The 22,719-nt window shown below is 43.9% G+C and overlaps 1 protein-coding gene across 3 annotated transcripts in view; it reads left to right on the top strand.

The window, feature by feature from the left end:
* CRYL1 (crystallin lambda 1) overlaps window positions 1-22,719 on the top strand; it is a 130,725-nt gene that overhangs the window by 6,184 nt on the left and 101,822 nt on the right. For 2 of the 3 annotated variants that reach the window (XM_047077490.1, XM_047077499.1), the window contains exon 2: window positions 9,863-9,970. The exons of the other annotated variant lie outside the window; for it this stretch is intronic. In XM_047077490.1, the coding sequence (XP_046933446.1) occupies window positions 9,863-9,970 (108 nt within the window). The remainder of the gene's footprint in view (window positions 1-9,862; window positions 9,971-22,719) is intronic. 3 annotated transcript variants of the gene reach the window in all.

The raw sequence follows: 22,719 nt of genomic DNA, 5'->3' as shown, positions 1-22,719 counted from the left end.
GATTTTTACTTTCATATGTTTTCTTGTTACTTGTTAGACCCTTTTCTATTCACCTTTAAAGAAGTCCCTTGAACATTTCTTGTAAGGCTGGTTTAATGGTGATGAACTTGGTTAGTTTTTGTTTCTCTGGAAAATTCTGTTCTTTCTTTCTTTCTTTCTTTCTTTCTTTCTTTCAAGTTTATTTGAGGGGGAAGGGGCAGAGAGAGAGGGAGAGAGAGAATCAACTCAGGGCTTGATCTCACAAACTATGAAATCATAACTTGAGCTGAAATCAAGAGTTGGATGCTTGACCAACTGAGCCATCCAGGCACCCCTCTCCTTCAATTCTGAATCATAACCTTGCCAGGTAGAGTATTCTTGATTGGAATTTTGTTTTTTTCCTTTCAGTATTTTGAATATACCTTGCCACTCCCTTCTGGCCTGCAAACGTTCTGCTGAAAAATAAGGTCATAATCTTATGGGGTTTCCTGTGTATCTAACAAGTTGTTTTCTTCTTGTGCTTTTAATAGTCTCTTTAATTTTTGACATCTTAATTATAATGTATCTTGGTGTGGTGTCTTTGGGTTCATCTTTTTTATAAAATTTTTTTAATGTTTATTTATTTTTGAGAGAGAGAGAGAGACAGAGTGTGACCAGGGGAGGGGCAGAGAGAGAGGGAAGCACAGAATCTGAAGTAGGCTCCAGCTCTGAGCTGTCAGCACAGAGCCCAATGTGGGGCTCTGAACTCACGAGTGGTGAGATTGTAACCTGAGCCTACTGAGCCCTCGGTGCCCCTGTCTTTGGGTTTATGTTATTTGGAATATGTTTTGCTTCTTGGAGCTGCCTGTCTGTTTCCTTCCCCAGTCTAGGAAGTTTTCAGCCATTATTTCTTCAAATAAGTTTTCTACCCATTGATCTCTCTTTTCTCCTTTTGGGACTGCTATAATGTGGATATTATTCCACTTGATATTGTCCCATAGATCAACAGCTATCTTTGCTTTTTAAAATTTTTTCTTGTTGTTGCCCTGAACGGGAGAGTTCCACTGCCTTGTCTTCCAGGTTGCTGATCATTTCTTCTGCTTCATCTAGTCTGCTGTTGAACCCCTCTAGGGTATTTTTCAGTTTATCTATTATGTTCTTCAATTCTGTGACTTCTCTTTGGAACTTTTTTATGTTTTCTGCCTCTGTTGAAGTTTTCACTATGTTCATCCATTCTCCTGAGTTCAGTGTACATCTTTATGACCACTACTTTGAACTCATTATCAGGTAGATTAGTTATCTTTATTTCATTAAGGTCTTTTTCTGAGGTGGTGTCACATGCTTTCATTTGGAACGTATTTCTCTGTCTTCTTATATTGCTTGATTTTGTGTATTTGTTTCTTTGTATTCTGTGAAACAGCTACTTCTCCCAGTCTTGAAAAGTTGGCCTTGTGTTGGAGATGAACCTTATAGTTCAGCCTTGCTCTAGCTTGTTGTTTATCAAAACTTTGTGAAAGCATCCTGCTTTGTTCTCCATAGGTTGCAGTTGTTGAGAGTATGCCAAGACCTGTCAGTGTTTCAAAAGGAGGGATCTCCGACAGTGCCTCGTTTTAGGCTGATTGTAAGCCAGATCCTCAAGCAACAGCTTCTAAGGTGCATAAAAATATATAGTCTTATATATATAATTATAAACCCTGATGACTTCTAGACCAGGTGATCTGGAGGTGTCCCCTGGGCAATAGTTGCAAAAATCGTGGCTTTAGACAGGTGTGTAAACTCCTTTCTGGGCAGTATCAGCAAACAGTGGCTGGGTGAAGGTAGAGCACTAATATGGTGTCTCCCTGCCCATGTTCCCAGGGGGCACTGCTGTGGCCTCTGATTATGTGGCAAGCCTAAAGCCTGCCTTTTAGACTGAAGCTTCAGAACACAAAAACAGGCCTTGTCACATGAAGACTGGGAGTGTGTTTCTGCCTTCTGTTGTGCAGTGCCCCGGGGTTGATGGCCTGCCAGGGAGTGTCTGATTGTTTCGGACCTGTGGGGTCCAGAAACACAATCCCCTCTGGCCACCAGAGCCAGGCAGGCCTCCTGTGTGGGCTGTGGGTGCCTGTTGGCCGTGGCAGGGCAGGCCAAGCCAGTATTCTGTAGAGGTGGGGATGGGGCACTCCCACCTAAGATAGTAGGCTGGGGGGGGGGGTGTATAAAACTGGTTCTTGCTAAAGCTGGCACCAACAAGGCAGAAGGAGAACACAAAAATGGCACCCACAAGCGCTTCCATCTCCCAAGAGAGTCCCAACAAGTTCCTGCCTCTTCTCAGATGCTTTAAGATTAACAAGTGAGGGATACCTCGGGGCTCAATTGGTTGAGTGTCCAACTCTTGATTTTGGCTCAGGTCATGATCTTGGGGTTCATGGGATTGAGTCCTGCCTAGGGCTCTGTGCTGGTAGTGTGGAGCCTGCTTGGTATTCTGTCTCTCTTCTCTCTCTCTTTCTGCCCTTCTCCCCTGCTCACACTCCCCATCTCTCCCAAAATGAATAAATAAGCTCAAAAAAGAAAAGATTAACAAGTGAGTTTCCTTTGCATATGCTAGGTGCCTTTCAAATTGTTGCTTTTGCGCTAGGCCCCAGGGTCTGTGGACCCTTTAAGAGTGGATTATTTAAAAAAAATTTGTTTTAATGTTTGTTTATTTTTGAGAGACAGAGACACAGCGTAAGTGGGGTAGGGGCAGAGAGAGAGAAGGAGACACAGAATCTGAAGCAGGCTCCAGGCTCTGAGCTGTCAGCACAGAGCCCAACACAGGGCTCAAATTCACAAGCCGTGAGATCATGACCTGAGCCGAAGTCAGATGCTTAACCGACTGAGCCACCCAGGCACTCCAAGAGTGGATTTTAAAAAAAAATTTTATTTATTTTTTAAATTTACATCCAAGTTAGTTAGCATATAGTGCAACAATGATTTCAGGAGCAAATTCCTTAATGTCCCTTACCCATTTAGCCCATCTCCCCTCCCACAAGCCCTCCAGCAATCCTCTGTTTGTTCTCTATATTTAAGAGTCTCTTATGTTTTGTCCCTCTTCCTGTTTTTATATTATTTTTGCTTCCCTTCCCTTATGTTCATCTGTTTTGTAGCTTAAATTCCTCACATGAGTGAAGTCATATGATACTTGTCTTTCTCTGACTGATTTCGCTTAGCATAATATTCTTTGGTTCCATCCACATAGTTGCAAATGGCAACATTTCATTCTTTTTGATTTTTCTGTTTGTTATGGAACCAGGCTGGAATGCCAGCGGAAAAACCAAGCGTCACTCAGAGATCTTGGTGGATTGGAGTTTTATTTAACACCAAATGCAAGTGGGGAGGGTAATCTATAGTCGTCAGCTTCCATATCTGTGGGGGTTTTCACGCAGGCAGCAAACAAAGGAAGAAGAACCCGGAGGAGGGGTCTCTAAGCTAGAGACCAGAGTCTGTTTTTGCCCCATAGGCCATCTTTGGCGTACTGTGTTCACTTCTCCAACATGTTGATTGCTTCATTCTTTTAATACTCCATTGTCTATATACCACATCTTCTTTTTTTTTTAATATTAAATTTATTGTCAAATTGGTTTCCATACAACACCCAGTGCTCATCCCAGCAGGTACCCTCCTCAATACCCATCACCCACCCTCCCCTCCCTCCCACCCCCCATCAACCCTCAGTTTGTTCTCAGTTTTTAAGAGTCTCTTATGTTTTGGCTCCCTCCCTCTCTAACCTCTTTTTTTTTTCCTTCCCCTCCTCCATGGTCTTCTGTTAAGTTTCTCAGGACCCACATAAGAGTGAAAACATATGGTATCTGTCTTTCTTTGTATGGCTTATTTCACTTAGCATAACACTCTCCAGTTCCATCCATGTTGCTACAAAGGGCCATATTTCATTCTTTCTCATTGCCATGTAGTACTCCATTGTGTATATAAACCACAATTTCTTTATCCATTCATCAGTTGATGGACATTGAGGCTCTTTCCATAATTTGGCTATTGTTGAAAGAGCTGCTATAAACATTGGGGTACAAGTGCCCCTATGCATCAGCGCTCCTGGATCCCTTGGGTAAATTCCTAGCAGTGCTATTGCTGAGTCATAGGGGAGATCTATTTTTAATTTTTTGAGGACCCTCCACACTGTTTTCCAGAGTGGCTGCACCAGTTCGCATTCCCACCAACAGGGCAAGAGGGTTCCTGTTTTCTCCACATCCTCGCCAGCATCTGTAGTCTCCTGATTTGTTCATTTTAGCCACTCTGACTGGCATGAGGTGGTATCTCAGTGTGGTTTTGATTTCACATCTTTATCCATTCATCCATCGATGGACATTTGGGCTCTTTCCATACTTTGGCTATTGTTGATAGCGCTGCTATAAACATGGGGGTGCCTGTGTCCCTTCGAAACAGCACACCTGTATCCCGTGGATAAATGCCTAGTAGTGCAATTGCTGGGCCATAGGGTAGTTCTATTTTCAGTTATTTAAGGAACCTCCATACTGTTGTCCAGAGTGGCTGCACCAGCTTCCATTCCCAAGTTTGATAAGTTCTTTATAGATTTTGGATACTAACCCTTTATCTGATATGTTGTTTGCAAATATCTTCTCCCATTCCATCGGTTGCCTTTTAGTTTTGCTGATTGTTTCCTTCACTGTGCAGAAGCTTTTTATCTTGATGAGGTCCCAATCGTTCATTTTTGCTTTTGTTTCCCTTGCCTCTGGAGATGTGTCAAGTAAGAAGTTGCTGTGGCCAAGGTCTAAGAGGTTTTTGCCTGCTTTTCTCCTCGAGGATTCTGATGGCTTCCTGTCTTACATTTAGGTCTTTATCCATTTTGAGTTTATTTTTATGTATGGTGTAAGAAAGTGGTCCAGGTTCATTCTTCTGCATGTTGCTGTCCAGTTTTCACCATTTGCTGAGGAGACTGTCTTCATTCCATTGACTATTCTTTCCTGCTTTGTCAAAGTTTAGTTGGCCATATGCTTGTGGGTCCATTTCTGGTGTCTCTATTCTGTTCCATTGATCTGTGTGTCTGTTTTTGTGCCAGTACCATACTGTCTTGATGATTACAGCTTTGTAATACAGTTTGAAGTCTGGGATTGTGATGCGTCCAGCTTTGGTTTTCTTCAGGATTGCTTTGGCTATTCGGGGTCTTTTCTGGTTCCATACAAATTTTAGGACTGTTTGTTTAGTTCTATGAAGACTACTGGTGTTATTTTGGTAGGGATTGCAAGAGTGGATTTCTTGTTACCTATAGCCCTATGGTTCTCCTGGAATTAAGCCCCTTGATTGTCAAGATCAAACACTTTGGGGGGCTTGTTTCTCTGGTGTAGTTCTTTAGGGTTGGGGTGCCTAATGTGGGACACAAATCCCTTGGTCATTGGGAACAAAATCTGTATTATGATGAGACTATGGGTGTAACAGAATAAATGTCTACCTGCGGTAGTTTTTTTGAAGGACTAATTTGGAATTATGAGTTGGGAAGCTTTTAAGCATATCCGCGCGCGCCCTCTCCTCTCGGCCGAATTCCCCGCGTGCGGGCGCAGGACGCGGGGGCCTTAGCCGAGGGAGGGGTCTGCGGCCCACGCGGCCCCGGAGGCCCGGTGGAGCTCCCACCCCCGCGGGCGTCAGCCCGGCCAGAGGCGGGCGAAGGTTTCAGGCGGGCGAGTGGCTCGGGAGGGTTGTGGTAGTTTCTCAAAGCGCACAGGGCAAAGAAAGAGCGCTCTCGGTCTGAAAAACATTTCTCTGAAGCGTGTCGTACGTGCAGCGGGTGCAGCAGTCATTCGGGCGCCGAGTGGACGCGCGCTGTGAAGCCTGCCGCGGGAGCATCCCTTCTAGACCGAGGCTGCAAGCAGGGCTTCCTCTCTGGTTGAGCGAATCACCACACACCGCAAACATTGTGATACTGGCGGTGGGACGAGGAGTTTAGGGCCAGTGGCTGGCCCCGTGGGGTCATCTGCGCCAACGTTACTTGGCCTTTTAACTTCCTGCCTTGCAGCTCTGGAGAGAGCGAGAGAGCGAGAACACGTCTGTAAGGAAGAGAAGGAAGTCTTTTCTGGAGAGCGAGAGCGTGTCTGCGAAGAAGAGAAGTCTTTGTGCAGGGACGGTGGGTCTCCTTCAAACTCTGGCTTGTGGCGGATGGTCTAGGGCGACAGCTCTGTTACTAGAACTTCCTGCGAAGAGGGAAATGTTCCACTTACGCTCTTGCTGTCCAGGCCGGTGGCCCCTGTCACAGGTGGCTGTTGAATACTTGAGATGTGACCTGATTTTTAAAATTTATTTAAGTTCAGTTAATTTAAATAGCAGCATGTGGCCAGAGTCGACCGTATTAGTGCAGGTCTAGAGCATTGAGGGCTTAATAAAACTTTATATATACCTAATATGTAAATTTTACATTAGTTCTAAAAGATTTTAATATTGCAGAAGAATACGGAGTAAAGTCTACTGTATAATCCTGCGCCCTTTCCAGAAGTTGAGCAGAGGTCGTTTTAGTTGTTTCCGCTGCGTTTTTCAACCACTGCCTTTGCATAATATACCTTGTAACAAGACAGGAGCCCCTCTCAGTCGCCCTCTGTGTGTATCAAGGGCTCAGCTCAAGTGAGCGTTGCGCGAGGGCTTTGAAGCCTGGATAGCACTTCCGTGGCATTAACAGGATTTTCAGGTCAATTGGGGGCAAGCCGCGCTCTTCCCTTCCATGGCTTGGGCCCAAGCCCCACAGAAGGGGGGCTTCCTGGCGGTGTGGGGCACTCCCTGGACTCAGAGTCGGAACTGCAGATGAGCTGAATTAGGAGGGGGAGCGGGGGGAGACCCAGTAGGGACGATAACGTCTCGGAGCCCATCCTTGGCTGCGACTGTTCTTCTAGCCCCGCTCCCGCAAAGCAGCTCACGCGGGCGCCGCGGTGAAATAACGCCACGTCTGAGACCAGCACGTCCCACTGCATGTTCTGCCTACTTGCAAGCTAGTGATTCGGCGTGTTGCTCTTTTCTGAACGCTGGCAGAGGACACGAGACTCACGGGTCAGAGACAGAGGGCTTTCTTAATCATAGCAGGGCAGGCGGTATGAGCTTCCTGCTTACGCGTTTGTCCCCTTGCCGTGGGGGTGGATGTGCACATCCCAGGTGCGTGCCTGCACGTTCAGTGAGCGTGTTCCAGTGTGGGAACGTGGAGCTTGGGGAAGCCACTGTTTATAGGAAGGGGTAAGCAAGCCTGCTGTTTGTCTTCAAGGGACGCATTTTCCTCCCCTTGAGGTGGTGGCTCACTGCGTAGGAACTCCGGAAATGGTCAGGCGAGGAACAGCCAGGCCGTACGTTCTTGGCACGCCTGGCGAGGCTGCAGGTGCTGGCAGAGAAGTGCCCCCACCGCTTCGTGCTCTGCTTTGTCCACACGCCCCTTCGGGACCCTCTAAAATGGGAAATACGTTGCTGCTGACATTTGCACCGCATTTTTAAGAGCTTCTCGTTTAGAGGAAACCCAGAGAGTGTTGTTGATTTGTTTTTAAATTGTATAGAGTAGAAATTGTAAGGACGGTTTGTGGACGGGATGCAACTTGCGTTTGATGGTCTAAGTGGCATTGGAAGATCTCAAGGCTGGAAGAAAAATGGAGCGTAGTCCAGCTACCTATCCGATATTTGGTGCTAAGTGATTACCTGCCTCTGTTCAGACACCCCCAGTTCCAAGGCTTTTCCACTTGCTTGATCACTGGGGCCGCCTTTTCCTGAGTAACATTAAGCAAGTGTCAGGATGACGAAGCGGTGGCAATCGGTACGGTGGCCTCAGAGCGCAGTGCTGGGTTGTGTGCGGGAAATCCCACTCTAAAGCATGTAAACGTGGTATTTCTTCCAGGCTAATAGTATCCCCAACTTGACCGCATTTCTCCTTTCAGTAACTGCCACATTTTCCCTTAAATCTCAGTGAAATTGTCTATTGTGTCTCTAATTCCTTTGTCCCCATCCATATTCTTTATATTATGGAAAAGTTTCAAATCATATTAAAGTTGGGAGAATAGTACAGTGAAAACTTGTGTACCCCTTCTATCCCAGTTTCAACAATTATTAACACAGGGCTAATCTAGTTTCATTTATATCCCTTCTGTGGATTAATTTGAAACAAATCCCAGACATTGTGTCCTTTCACTACGGATATGTCAGCGTATATACCTAAAGGATCAGGGCTGCGGTTGACCCTTGAACAATGCAGGGACCAAGGGTGCCAGACTTCCCCACACAGTTGGAAATCCGTGTATAACTTTGATTCCCCCCAAAGCAAAAGCCTTATTGATAATATGAACAGTCAACTAACACATATTTTTATGTGATACATATTAAATACTGTGTTCTTGCAATAAAGTAAGCTAGAGAAGAGATGTGAGGAAAATCATAAGGAAGAGAAATATATTTATAGTAGTGTACTGTAAAAAATCTGCATATAAGTGGACACGCATAGTTCAAACCCTTGTTGTTCAGGGGTCAACTGTATTTTATTTATTTTTTTAATGTTTATTTTTTAATGTTTATTTTTGACAGAGAGAGATAGAGCGTGAGCAGGGGACAGACAGAGAGAGAGGGAGACACAGAATCTGAAGCAGGCTCCAGGCTCTGAGCTGTCAGCACAGAGCCCGACACGGGGCTCAAACTCCTGAGTCAGATGCTTAACTGACTGAGCCACCCAGGCGCCCCCAAGGATCAACTGTATTTTAGAAATATAGAACTGTGATCCACCATCATGTATAAAACATTAACAGAATTCCTTGCTATCATCACATAATGTCTTTAGATATCCAGTCAGCATTCAAAATTTACCTGATTACCTAAAAACTTTTTTATACTTGGTTTGAGGGTCCAAGTAAGGCCCACACATTATATTTATAGTTGACATAGCCTATAGGTCAATCTACAGGTTTCTCCATCCCTCTTTTTTTTTTTTTTTATTATTTTCTTGCAGTTTCCTTGTTGAAGAACACAGTCATTTGTCCTGTGAAATTTCCTACATTCTGGATTTTGCTGCATGTATCCATGTGGCGTCCTTTAATGTACTTGTTCCCCTGTCCCTCCATTTCTAGAACTGGTAGTTAGATCTAGAGGCTCATTTCTCTTAAATGCAGGCAGGCTTTCTTCTGTACCAGTATGTCAGAACTGCTGTTGTCACTGTCCCCACCCCCATTCATCTTGCTAACCCCAGTGGCCAGCCCTCAGTTTCGATGTCACCTGGCACCTAATATATGCTCAAATGCTGGTGGTGGTAGCAGTTAGTATTTTCCCCCATCTTCCTCAAATAAGTAACATCTCTGTTCTTCACATTAAGTGACTTGCCTAAAACAGTGGTCAAATGGGGGTTCACATAGGAGCCTTTTGCCTCACGACACCCTACCACTTTACTACTGTAATTTCTTTTTAATGTTTATTTATCTTTGTGAGAGAGAGAGAGAGAGAGAGAGAGAGAGAGAGAGAGAGACACCGAGCATGAGCAGGGGAAGGGCAGAGAGAGAGGGAGACAGAATCCGAAGCAGGCTCCGGGCTCCGAGCTTGTCAGAACAGAACCAGACGCGAGGCCGGAACTCATGGACAGCAAGATCACGACCTGAGCCGCGGTCGGATGCTTGACCGTCTGAGCCACCCCAGGTGCCCTGCGCTACTGTAATGTTCGTTTCAGCGTGTGAACTAATGGTGACTGCCTGACATCTGGCAGTGCGCCAGGCATAATATTAATGCCGACACTGGAGTTGAGAATTCAGGGGCTCCTACGCAGAGATGCAACGTTTTCAATGAATACAGCTATCAAAATGTGTAACTATTCTTAAGTATTTTAGAACAGGGTGAAATTTTAAAAATTTCATTCTGGGTTGGGAATGAAAAACTGTTCCATTAAGTTAACTGGAAGCCTTTCTTTCTTTCTCTTTAGTGGACTCATCGGGCGAAGCTGGGCTATGTTGTTTGCCAGTGGAGGCTTCAGGGTGAAACTCTATGATATTGAACAACAGCAGGTAACAAATGCCTTGGAAAACATCAGGTACGTTAGCTGGCACCTTCTGGGAGGACTTGACACGGCTCTTTTGCTCTCAGGAGGTCTTGGTTATCATATTCTCAAGGCTTCAAACACTTGTGATTTTATTCTTCCCTTTGGTGGCGGTTCCAGTGCCTTGGAGCTGGTAAAGAGACCCGCAGTGGCTGAGACGTAAATTAAGACCGAAGAAGGAGCTCAGATGGTGAGGAAAGGACCCTTAGGGTTGTAAAGATGTGTGATGGGAGTGGAGTCGCTGAACAGGCATCTGAGGCTTCCAGCCGGAGTGAGTGAGTGAGCTTACCTCACTGTGTCCCACGGGGCTGGACGTCTGGGTCTCCCTGTGGTCCCCGGGCAGACAGCGGTGGCTCACAGCACTCGGTAGCCGGAGCTGCGTGGGCATTGCGTTTTAGGAACAGGAGGTCCCGCAGTGTGTTTCGACCTATTGATCTAATGATGCCAGGACTCAAATGAACCGTGACAACTGTGATAGTTAAAGGCCTCAGAGTAGGTGAACTTACATAGGCTGAGTGCTAAGCTCGGGGGAGGGCTAAGTTTTGGGAATAATCACAGGGGGCAGGATAAAAACAGGAACCAAAGGAAAAAGGCCAAGAATGAGGGAGGTCAAAGATAGAGGCTCCAAACGAATACAATGTTCCGGAAAATGAAAGGGCCCTAATTCGTGACCTCTTCACCCAACATGACCATCACTGAACACGGTTTTGACCGTCTCACACATGGTGTCGTTCAGGCAGGTATTCTCCTTCTTGGGGGATATCCGCGAACGTGCAACCTGAAGTTGTAGTCGTGTAACAAGACTGTGCTTACTTTATAGTTTATTTTTTGAAAAGACTAATACACATGGCTACTATTTAATATTATTGGTGCCTGATTAGATTGAACTTTTAAAAGCCAGTTTGTAAGAGTTTTGCATCAAAAAAACCAAAATAATTTATTGCTATTAGCAGCCTTATGAAAGAAAAGCACATCTGAATTCTTGCATATCTAAAACTTAAGTGTACACACGGACCTTTTCTCAATAGCAGTAGCTTTGTTTTTGTAGCCCATCTACACATGACTCTGAGTTCACTTAAATATGCAGAACTGGTTGTACTTCTTTGGCAGGAAGTAGAGATCTCAGGGTATCTTGTGACTGACTACCTTTTTCTTCTGGAATTATTACTAGCAAATAGTAGCAGGAAAATCAGGTTGAATGGTGTCATGTTGCCCTCCGAGGGAAGACTACATTTTTGGTCTTATCACCTAAGTAAAGCCAGCTGCTTCCCTTACTTACGCAAGATTTTCAGATGCTCCTTTCCTGGACACAGAGACCAGGTTAAGAGCATTGAGTCCAAACCTTATTTTTGCATATACCTTGGTCAGTAGAAGAGTTGTGAGTTTCAGTGCTTTCTCAGTCAAAAAAGAATTACTGCTGCTGCTTTCGGTAAGTGAACCGTATCACTCCGCACACAGAGACTGTTAGCTCACGTCAACAGCACTGGGTGTTTGGCTGTGGTCCTAGTACATTCAGGAACCGAGACTAGAACGTCTCTGACTACGTCTGAGGCACAAGTGTAAGGAGAGCCAACTTGATCCTTTTCGTCAAGAAGTATAAACAATGCATCTTCCTGATTGGGTTGAGTTGACTGATGGGTCAAAATAGTTTGTGCCCACCGTGCCCCCTTTTAAGCCACTGGTTTATGTTCTTCATTCATCACACTAGGTTGTGAGCTCCATGGGGACTGAGAGTATGCAGTATACTCACAGTGCCTTCATTATTGAAGTGGTTTGTGATCTCTGCTAGCCATGACGGCCGCAGAAGGAAGCCACATGCACACCTCTTGACCCCAGAGACGGGCACCAGCTCAGTAATTGTTTTAAGTGAGTCATGGGAGCCTTTTCTAGAGTCTCGGAAAGTACTTCTTAGAGGCTTGTCTTTTGTACACTCTCTCCCTACCATCTGTCCAACCCTTGCTGTTTGCCTCACTTCCCATAGTCCCATCCTTCCAAACATCTTATAGTAGGAAATACATGGTTGAAATCTTACTACTTCTGCATGAAAATTCTATGTTAGACTTATTAGACACTAATCTTAAACGAGTATAAATTGTACATCTTGATTCTGAAATTGTAAAAATTAAACTGGTGCAGTTGATTTATTTTTTAAAGTTACAACATTAGAAGATGAGAGGAATTATCACGACTCATGCCATACCAAGAGATCATGGAGAATTAAAAAAAAATTAAAAAGATGTCACGCAAGACTAATTGTTTTCTAAGAGTGGTAAAATGAGAAACTTAAAACTTATTTAAATCTCAAAATAGAAAGGTAGCTTGACCTCAGAAAACCTCGTTAGCTGCTGCTTTACCACTTGGTTTTTGGTTTCCATTGTATGCCTGGTGTTCGGCACGTGTTAGGTCTCAAGAATCTGAGACTGAATGTATTTTAAGAGAAAAACAATAATCAGGTAAAAGTTATAATATGGACTCCTAGATCAGGACATGACTTTTTGGAATTGGATCCAGCATCATTTCCACGTAGTGACAGGCCATTCTCGCCATCACCAGACCAGGGCTGCCTGGCATGAGCCATATTGATATCTCAGGGACCGCTCCACTCTGAGGCAGAGGACAAACTGCCCTGTTTTACATGAGTCCCAATCTGAAATCACTATCATATTTTGATAAACCTTCTCTTTACAATTTCTGGATTGCCGTCTCTTTACTACCTGTAGATGGTCATTCTCGTATGCAAATCCCCCCAAAATGAATCTGCTTTCTACACAGATTAGGATTTAATAAACTACCAGAAGTGATCCCTGAAAGCAGGTAGCTGCCCTGTACTCCTGCCTCCTGAGTAACTGAACTCCTTGTCTCTGAACTGAGGCATTTCTAATAACTGGGTTCCTGGGGATGTGTTTAAATTGCTACCCCGACCCCTACACTTGCTTAAATATCTTGAATTCAGTTTTGATCTGGGTTCCTCTGGATTGATCTGTTCTGGTTTGAAAGGAACTTTTAGTTTTCCTGTGTACCTTTTGGCTAGAATAGCTGAGTGTAATCACACAATGGCCATGAACTGCTTCTATCCCTGTCTGCACACCTCCTTGTATTGTGACTTTGCTGCTCCCACTGCCCGACTCTGGGTTTGGCCACAGACTTTCACTGGCCAGTGGGACAGAGAGCAAATGCCATGCGAGCAGAGGCCTGGAAAGCTCCTGTGCATTGAGAACTTACCCTCACTTGCTGCTGGGAACCCTTCCTGCCATCCTTCATCCTGTCGGTCAGTTCAGTCTGGCCCCCTAGAGACACGTGGCCCAGCTGTCAGCCGGCACTAGCCAACACCAGCACCGACCCCTAGATGGATGAGTGAAGCCATCCTCGACCAACAGCCCCTAGCTAACCTGCCACACGACTGCAGCGTCACGCACGAGCTGAGCTGACTGTGGCCAGAATTACTGATTCCCAGGACTGTGACAGCAGATTGGTAGATTACCAACATACCAAACCTTGGCCAGGTCCCTGTGCTTAGATTGCGGTCCTCTACTGGTTCTAGGTTCTGAGGGGTTCTGGTTTTGTCTTTTCACAGCTTTTACAGGGGAATTCTGCTTCTGTGGGAAGTGATGGAAAACTATCAGTCCCTTCGCTGTCTTAAGGGAACATACCGTGAATGAACTTCTTTTGGGAAACAGCGTGCCCGTTTGTTTATGTATTGTCTATGTCTGTTTTCACTCTACAACGAGTAGTTGCAACAGAGACCAAATGACCCACGAAGCCTAAAATATTTACTATCCTTTCACTCCCACCAAGGGAAATGGATCAGCAGTGTATGAGTAATAATTAACATGCCGTGAGATTTCAGGAGAAGTTGAGCAGGCCTAGCTGAACTGATAGCACATGCTCTATTATCAGGTGAGATTTGAACATAGATTTTGTAGGTGAAACTCCAAGGCTGGGGAAAATATATGTCAGGCTGAAAAAAAACCAGTTATGTTTCTATACATTGGCAACACATAGTTTGAAAACAGTAAAAAATTTGCTACAGAAAATGTAAGCAAACTAGGGATAAATATAAAAGGAATGTGAAATACATTCATGGAGAATTTTTAAAAAATGTTACTGAAGGACAGTTAATAAAAAGTAGATGGAGAGACATCTATCCTAGCAACAACCTGTCGTTGGTGGTTTAATTGAAACCCTCCTAGAAGTGGGGGACAGGGAGTGGGTTGACTAAACCGAACTGCATGGAAAAGTTCAGAAGGGATCTGAGGTCCTGATGCCAAAAGTTCACACCAGTGGGCTATGGGTTCAGCCAGGTCATTCAACTTGACTTATCTATGTGTTCACAGATCATGCTGTCACTTGGCTGTCATTCGGACAGTTCAAATGATTGCTTCATTTCAATTATTTATTTCCCTTCCCAAACAGAAGTCGTGTTGCTTTATCTGATTTGTAAAAGGTATATATGCTAATTGTACATTCAGAATATTGGGGAGAAATAAGAGTATTTCGACTGTCTCTGAATGGTAGGAATAAGAGTGAGTATTGTTGAACATTTTGAGGACACACGCTGACACCTTGATCCGGCACGCTTCTGTGCATGTGGACACGCACGTGTTAACAGTGAAAGTAGGGCTGTGAAGGCTTATTTGGTATTGGGGGTGGACTCAAGAATGTTATGAATTCTGCCTTGTCTGGTCGTCCGCCTGTGAGGTTTCCAACAGTGACAAACAAAGTACACGTGTTAAGTGAGCCAAGGCTTGATACTCAAAGTGTAAACTTTGGTGAAATCAACACTACTTGAGGCTTAGTGGGTCCTCTGCTCCCCTGAGTATCTCCCCGCCCACCAAGTCCCAATGTCACCACCAGCCTGAGGGAAGAGAACTTCAGGGTGCCCAGGCGAGTGGGGAGAAGTGGGTGCAGTGACAGGGCCAGTGGAGGCAATCAGAGCCCCAGCTGTCCTGCAGGGTGAATGGGGAGAGTTCTCTTTCTTTCTGTAGTATATTTAACTTACATACTCGCTGAGAGGTCTTCAAATTCAGGTGTGCAAGGGGGTTGGGCTGGTAACCCAGGGGAGAGAGTAAAGTAGCAAAGAGGTGGATCCTTCGGCAAATTGGACCTAGTCTTTGGTGGAAGGTATTCAGGACTTACAAACACTGTGCTGTTGGGGCGCCTGGGTGGCTCAGTCGGTTAAGCATCCGACTTTGGCTCAGGTCATGATCTCGCAGTTTGTGAGTTGAAGCCCCACGTCGGGCTCTGTGCTGACAGCTCAGAGCCTGGAGCCTGCTTCAGATTCTGTGTCTCCCTCTCTCTCTGCCCCTCCCCTGCTCATGCTCTGTCTCTCTCTGTCTCAAAAATAAATAAAAACATTAAAATAATAATAAAAAAAAACCACTGTGCTGTCAAGCAGAAAAGGTCTGGGGCCACTCTTCAATAAATTTTGTTTTTGTATTCTATCCTTTTATTTCCCATTTCAAAAACATTAGGAATGATTTTTAGGGTCCACCTAGTATCCCACTGCGGAAGATGAGCTGTGCTGTTGGACATGTGTTCCTCCATTTTCATGTTGCAGTTAACTTAATACAAGAATTTTGTAGAGCTTCAACTTGATCTGCCCGCGTGTAGTTAGCATGGTCCCTGGGGCACTCAGGAAGTCCAAGGTGGACCTCCGTGCCAGGGCGGCAGAGCCTGGGTAGAGGACAGGAAGTGGCAGTGCCATGTCTCAGTATCCATGTCTGCTCGTCTCCTTTCTTGGACTCTTCAGTTTGTCCGGAAAAGAATCTGCCAGTTTCCATCTGGCACTGTTGTTCCTGATCAAAGGAAAGTGCCCGGAGGTGCGTGTGTATGTGTGTGTGTGTGTCGGGGGGGGGGGGGGTTCTAAAGTTCTTGCGCTTTATCTTAACTCCCTGTTTTCAGCAGCATGGCGTCTCTCTCTCTGCCTCTAACGTGTCTCGTGAGTTCTGCGAGTGGGGAGGGGAGGAGATTCATTAGCTCCCAGGCTGTTCTGACCTTCAGTACTCTTTGGCTCTTGCTCCTTTCTCAGCCATCTGTCCTATCTGGTGTCTGCAGATTCTGACCTTTGCCCGGTCTCTTGGGAGACTTGCTTCTCATTGGCTTTCCTTTCCCCACACTTAAATCTCAGCTCTCTCTACCCCATCAAGTCATTTACCATACCACTTTTGTGTTCTTTTCCGTGTCCCACAAAATTAGATCTTTTGTCCATTGTAACTTCGTGATGTCTTTGACTTTGTGGGTGTTTATGTGTGTATCTGTGTCTGTATCTACACCTTCTATATTGTCATCTATGTCTATATATCTGTCTATATCTATATATCTATATGTATATATCTATATATGTATACATATAAAAGTTTATTTATTTTGAGAGAGAGGGACATTGAAAGAGTGAGCGGGTAGGGGCAGAGAGAGGGACAGACAGAATCCCAAGCAGGCTCCACACCGTCAGGACAAAGCCCAATGTGGGGCTCCATCTTGAGATCATGACCTGAGATCATGATCATCAAACCTTGAGATCATGACCTGAGCCGACAAGAGTCAGATAAGTACTTAACTGATTGGGCCACCCAGGCACCCCATATAGTTTTTAAAGATTCCTTTAGTTTGGTTTTATTGAGGTTTTTGGAGGGAGCAGAGATAAATGTATGTTTTATCCAGTGTGTGTAATTAGAAGTCCAAGGCCTAGGTTATTACATGAATCAACTGGGATGACACTGGCTAAAATGATTTTCTAACTCATTCTACAGAATCTACAAGCCTTTTAGTCCCTTACAATTTATTTCTGAGTTCTGGTTCATATGGAGTTTAGTTCTTGCATGAATTCTGCCCTCTTTTACCTTCTAGAAGAATCAAGTTCAAACACAATTTAAATGCCACACTAATCACTTAAAAAGAAAATATATTGTTTCTATTTTTAATTATGGCAAAAAAGTAACAAAACTTACTTTAAAAAAAACCATTTTAACTGTATATAGTTCAGTAGTGTTAAGTACATTCACATTGTTGTGCAACAGATCTCCAGAACTCTTCCTCCTCCGACATTGAAACTCTGTACCCATTGAACAACAACTTCCCATTTTCCCTCCTCCCAGCCCCTGGCAACCACTATTTTACTTTTTTTTTCTGTGAATTTGGATACTTTAGACGTCTCACATAAGTGGAATCCTATATCTGTGTTTTTGTGACGGGTTTATTTCACTTAGCATTATGTCCTTAAGATTCATCCATATTGTAGCATGTGAAAGGATTTCCTTCCTTTTAAAGGCTGAATAATATTCCATTGTATGTACACACCACATTTCGTTTATCCTTTCATCCACCGATGGACACTTGAATTGCTTCTACCTTTTGGCTCCTGTGCATAATGCCGCTGTAAACATGGATGTACAGATATCTAAGTCCCTGCTTTCATTTCCTCCAAATATATACCCAGAAGGGGGATTGCTGGGTCATATAGTAATTCCATTTTTAATTTTTTTAGGAAGCACTATAATGTTTTCCATAGCAGCTGCGCATGTTATAATCCCACTGGTAGTATACAAGGGTTCCCACTTCTCCATTGTCTTTTATCTTTTTTAATTAATAAATGCTCCTCTTGAATAAAACTTCAAAAGTATAAATATGAAGAAATTAAAACCACCCTTATTTTGCCGTACAGTGATAATTGTTAACACTTTATTTTCTCCAGGTTTAAATAAAAATTTAACTTCATTGAAGTTACGATGGAAATATTTTGACTTCTGGTGCTAGGTTGACCTCTAGAGGTAGAACTGGTGTGCCGCAGCCACTTACTAAAGTGCTTTGAACAAAGTGCATTCTTAACTATTAAGTAGTGTAGGTTGCAACATTCTGCGTGTGTCAGGCTGCTGAAAACCCCACTGAGAGCCCTGTCTTTTCCAGCTGTTTATGTGTTAAGTTCTTCCAAAGTATTCAATGTAAAACTAGAATAATGGGGACAAAACATTGCCAAACGGCTGGTTTTGATTTGTGGGCATAGTTCTTGAACTTGAAGACAATGTAAGGGATTGTCTGAGTATGTCTAAAAGCTCCTCCAATGTCTTACCTGGTTTGCTCTTGGGTCCTGGAGTTTGCAGCCGTCCAGGGGGTTAACGTGTGGCCAGGTCTCTCCCCTCATGCTCCTGTCTTTTCCAGGGGCAGAAAGGGCCTTGAGGCCAAATCACTCACGTGGATTCTTCACTCTGAGTCTGATCTGCCTGAGGCCGTTGGTGTGGCTACTCTGACTCCTGCCTTCTGTCTCTTTTTCCTTCCTTTCTTCATAGGGGTGTCCCTGGGAATTCTACAGAACAGTAGCTCATCTAAGCGACAAGAGCCACTCTTGTAGTCCCATCTAATCTGACTCCGCACATTGGGAAGAAAGGACAAAAGTTTGCTTTGGCTTACGCATGCTTAAAGCAGGTGGTTTTGAGCACGTGAGCCTCTCAGACATAATTCTGTAAATGATGAAATGGGTAATCATTATGTTTTCAGGGTTTAGCATTTAAAAATCCCATCTGAGTTCAACAGAAGAGGTTGGTGGATAAAAGAACTTCAGTGTTTTGTTTACTTAAAAAATGAAAAGCACATATGTCAGGATTGGTGGTTTTTAATTCTCAGAAATGCGGGGATGTTTATTATTCTTTCCACTTTTTTTTTACTTTAAAAAATAAGTTACAGAAAGAAAGTCTTTCCAGAAAAAGAACAGGGGCACTGTATTTTATCTGTCACTTGTTCCTCTGTGACAGCAAGTACATTTAAATGAAATGATTTTTTTTGTTTGTTAGCTGTAAACAGTTTTTCAGAGATATGAACATTTTTATTCTGGTTATATTTATGGGCAACGTAGTTAATGTTTATCAGTGTTACTGGTTTCTAGGCTTAGCCACTGCTGCAGGTCTAATTTATATAAATCATAACAGTTTAAAACCGAGCAGTTTAGATATGGTATAATTTTATTCATCCTATCTGTCAAATTTCTGAACAAAATAGATGCGAGGCCTTTCAGTTTATAAGGATTGAGGCATCCCGATTATATCTGTTGGTGGATGTTTATTGCAAGGCTCATCAAGGAAGCAAGGGATACCGGGAACTGTCTCTGCAGCTCCATCACTGTTGCAGAAATGGGACATTGTTCAGGGACACCCGAGCTTCTGACAGTCAGACGACAGCTCTGGTAACTTTCAGCAGTTCTGGGGAGGATTGTTTCATAGCAGGTCCTTGTCTGAGGTCCTGCCTTTCTAAAACTCACCATTGCAGTGACTCTACTGTGGGCTCCACCGACCTTTGACCAACTTACTTCGTGGGTCTTAATTCAAACCACCATGAGGGATGAGTTGATGGATGGGCCATGTACCGGTGGCACAGGCACCCAGTGGGCTGAACTCTGGAGCCGGGCCGTAGGTCAGCCTGGCACACCTGTTGGTAACGACATCCTGCAAGGAGATGGTAGGTGTGCTAGGTACACCAGGGCTCCCTGAAGGGACGATGGGAGCCCGATAGTCTAAGTTCAAGCTCAGCAGCATTCACGAGGGAGGGAGTGGATGCAAACTCTTTGTTTTCTCCAGTATATTGTTGACCTTCGATTTTCAAAGTTTAAGCCAATGCACTGTGCCCATTAGTTCTACAAATAATAATTCCCGCCAGACAGGGTTGTGTGTGTGTGTGTGTGTGTGTGTGTGTGTGCATGCCATCGTGGTCTAGTAGGAGTGAGGAAGAGGCAGTGGCTCCTATTTTGTGTGCTTTTCGAGAAGGAGTCAGAAGACCCACTTCCATCCCGCATGCTGCTAGCACTTTATATTTTTGAGTGATCTAGCCAGTTTGGGCCTCAGTTTCTGAAGTATCAGAGGGAATAAGCTAGATTAAATAAAACAGAAACGTTCTTTGCGTTTTGATGCGTTTCAGAAGTATATTGTTATTTTTAAGCCTAAACTTGTTGGATTCAGGTGGATTTAGGTATTATTTATATATGTATAAATATAGAATATTCTTATAATAACATACACATACTATTTTGTATATAAATAATATAAACATGTGTATGTTTTTCCAAATGGGTAAAACTGGGAAACAGAAGAGTAGGCCTTAGCAGTGGTAACTCAAAAACATCAGTATTGTTTTTCTTTTCTATACATATGAACAGGAACCATGATGTAATCAGTCAGTGATTATGTGTTATAAATTGTGTGTATAGTAGAGATCATATTCACATTGAATAACTTATTGCTGAAATGATATGGTCAGTATTTCTCCTTTCTCATGAAGTATATAAAATGTGCGTAATACCTAAGAATATTAAATCTCAAAGAAACAGTCTAGGGTTTAGTTTCTGGCAATACGGCAACATAAGCATCCTAGAAACCCTTTTCACTTCAAAATACGTACAAGTATTGAGTAAATGTATAGTTTATAATGCATAGCTGAGCTGGCAAGAAAGTAATGGCAATTCTCAGAGGCCAGATTGGGAGCACAGATCCCAAGAGGTATGTGAGAGTCACAGCTGCTCTAAGTAAACTACTTGCCAGTCTTGCTTTGGTTCTAACAGCAGACCTTAGTCTGAGCAAGATGGGGATCAGATTGGAGACCCCCACGGGAAGCTGGTTTCCAGAGGTCTACATTGCTGCTGAGAGGAGTAGGAAACTAACCCACTCGTGGGGGCTTGTCTCTCCTGGCCATGGTTCTGGGTGGAGGGGAGAAAGCGTTTCTCTGAGGATTTACAGCCACAGACAAGCTCTCTAAGAGTCGGAGCCTGAATTCATCTTCCCGTGTGGACTTAAACATTCCAGCCCAACAGTTCACATTGGTTCCTTGGTTAGTGGTGCCTTCAGTGCCTGCCCGAAGCAAATACGTCCCATCTCCAGGATAATGTACCTTAAACAAAGGCTCAGAGAATTCCCGCAGGGTTCAGTGGACAACTGCTCACAACTAAAAATCCCCAACACACGAGAGACGAGGTTTTATGAGCATAGTAACCCGGAAGTCAGATCTGAAGATACTGTCTGGCATGCGGTTCGGGAGATAGAGGTAATATGTGACAAGAGTAGTTAAGAAATATGGAGGATACAGAGAGAGTGTCTAACATAGATCTCCTTAGAGGTCTGAAAGGGTTAAGGAGAATAGGGAAAAACAATTTATGAAGATGTAATGATTGAGACTTCATTTCAGTTGAAGACCTGGACCCTCATATTCTGGAAGAACAGAGTGTCCTAAGCAGGAGAAATAGGAAGGGTATCTATACATACCTCACAGTGAAACTGTAAAACACCAAGGAACATCAGAAAAGTCTTATAGGCAGTGAGAGAGTGAAAGGAGAGACTGCCCACGAAGGAACGACGGATTGACAACAGCTTTTCAACAGCTAGTGAATTTCTGAATATGGTGGAATAACGTCTGCAAAGTACAGAGAGCCAAGCATAACCTAGTTATCTGATGTGAGGCAGCTTTAATGGGCAAGTGCTCTCTGTGCTGTAAGCACAGTTTTGGACAGTAATTGTACAGGAATTCTATCTACATTACATACTCTATTCTAAAAGCTTTTTTTTAAGTTTATATATTTTTGAGAGAGACAGAGACAGAGAGAGAGAAAGCAAGAAAGGAGGGGCAGAGAGAGAAGGAGACAGAGAATCCCAAGCAGGCTTCACCCTGTCAGTGCAGAGCCCTATGCAGGGCTCGAACCCACAAACCGTGAGATCATGACCTGAGCCAAAATCAAGAGTCTGACGCTTAACAGACTGAGCCACCCAGGTGCCCCTTGTTTGTTTCTGTTTTTGTTTTGTTAAAAAGTGTGGTAGTCAGAACACTGCTTCTCCCAGGCCCTCATCCCTGGAACCTGGGAATGTGTTACCGTACGTGGCAAAGGAGACCAGATGTGGTTAAGTCCAGGGTGTGCATGTGGGAGATTATCCAGATTGGTTCAGTGTAATCACGAGGCTCGTTCTTAGGAAAAAATAGTCAGGAGAATCAAAGAAGGAGGTGCGATGACAGAGCAGAGGTTGGTAGTGAGATTGCAGGCTGTGAAATGGAAGAGGGCCACAAAGCCAAGGAAAGAGGTGGGGGGGGGGGGTGTGCTCTAGGGACTAGAAGACGCATCGAACAGATTCACTTCTAGAGCTTCCAGAAGGAACTCAGCCTTGCTGATATTTCGATGTTGGTCTACTTGAGATTTGCAGCCTTGTGGTACTTGGATGTTAGTCTACTTGAGATTTCTGACCCCTGGACTGTAAGGTAATAAATTTGTATTGTTTAAGCCACTAAGTTTGTGGTAATTTATCACAGAGGCGACAAGAAACAAATACATCAGCTTTATCGAGATAGAATTTATATACCACACACCTGACTCTTCTAAAGTATACAGTAAATGGTTTTAGTATATTTACAGACTTATGTAACTCTAAAACTTCCGAAAAATGGAACAAAAACATGAAGTGAAAAATAAATGATCTTTGGATCACATGGTGCTCTCCTCACCGTTGTTGTTTGAATGAAGAACACAGACTGTGTTCAGGGACTTTTGGGGACACTACTGGTACATGGTCACAGGAACAGGAGCCTTTAGAACAGGTAAATATTTGCCTTTCCTTATCTTAGTAGGGTAACTTTCTGGTAACTCTTTATACGTTTCCCTCGATGGCGTGTAAGGTACTGTTTTCTGGCATTTAAGTCCGTTTTCTTGATGCTAGCTTATCAAACTTACAAACCATAGATTTCTAACCTGTTGCTAAGACACCACGCGCTATTCTGTACAACGA

Source organism: Lynx rufus, unplaced genomic scaffold (genome assembly GCF_022079265.1).
Source record: "Lynx rufus isolate CCGP_SWC_20201006 ecotype Redwood Valley unplaced genomic scaffold, mLynRuf1.p SCAF_1, whole genome shotgun sequence".
Classification (NCBI taxonomy): domain Eukaryota; kingdom Metazoa; phylum Chordata; class Mammalia; order Carnivora; family Felidae; genus Lynx; species Lynx rufus.
This window is presented reverse-complemented; position numbering and strand designations above follow the sequence as displayed.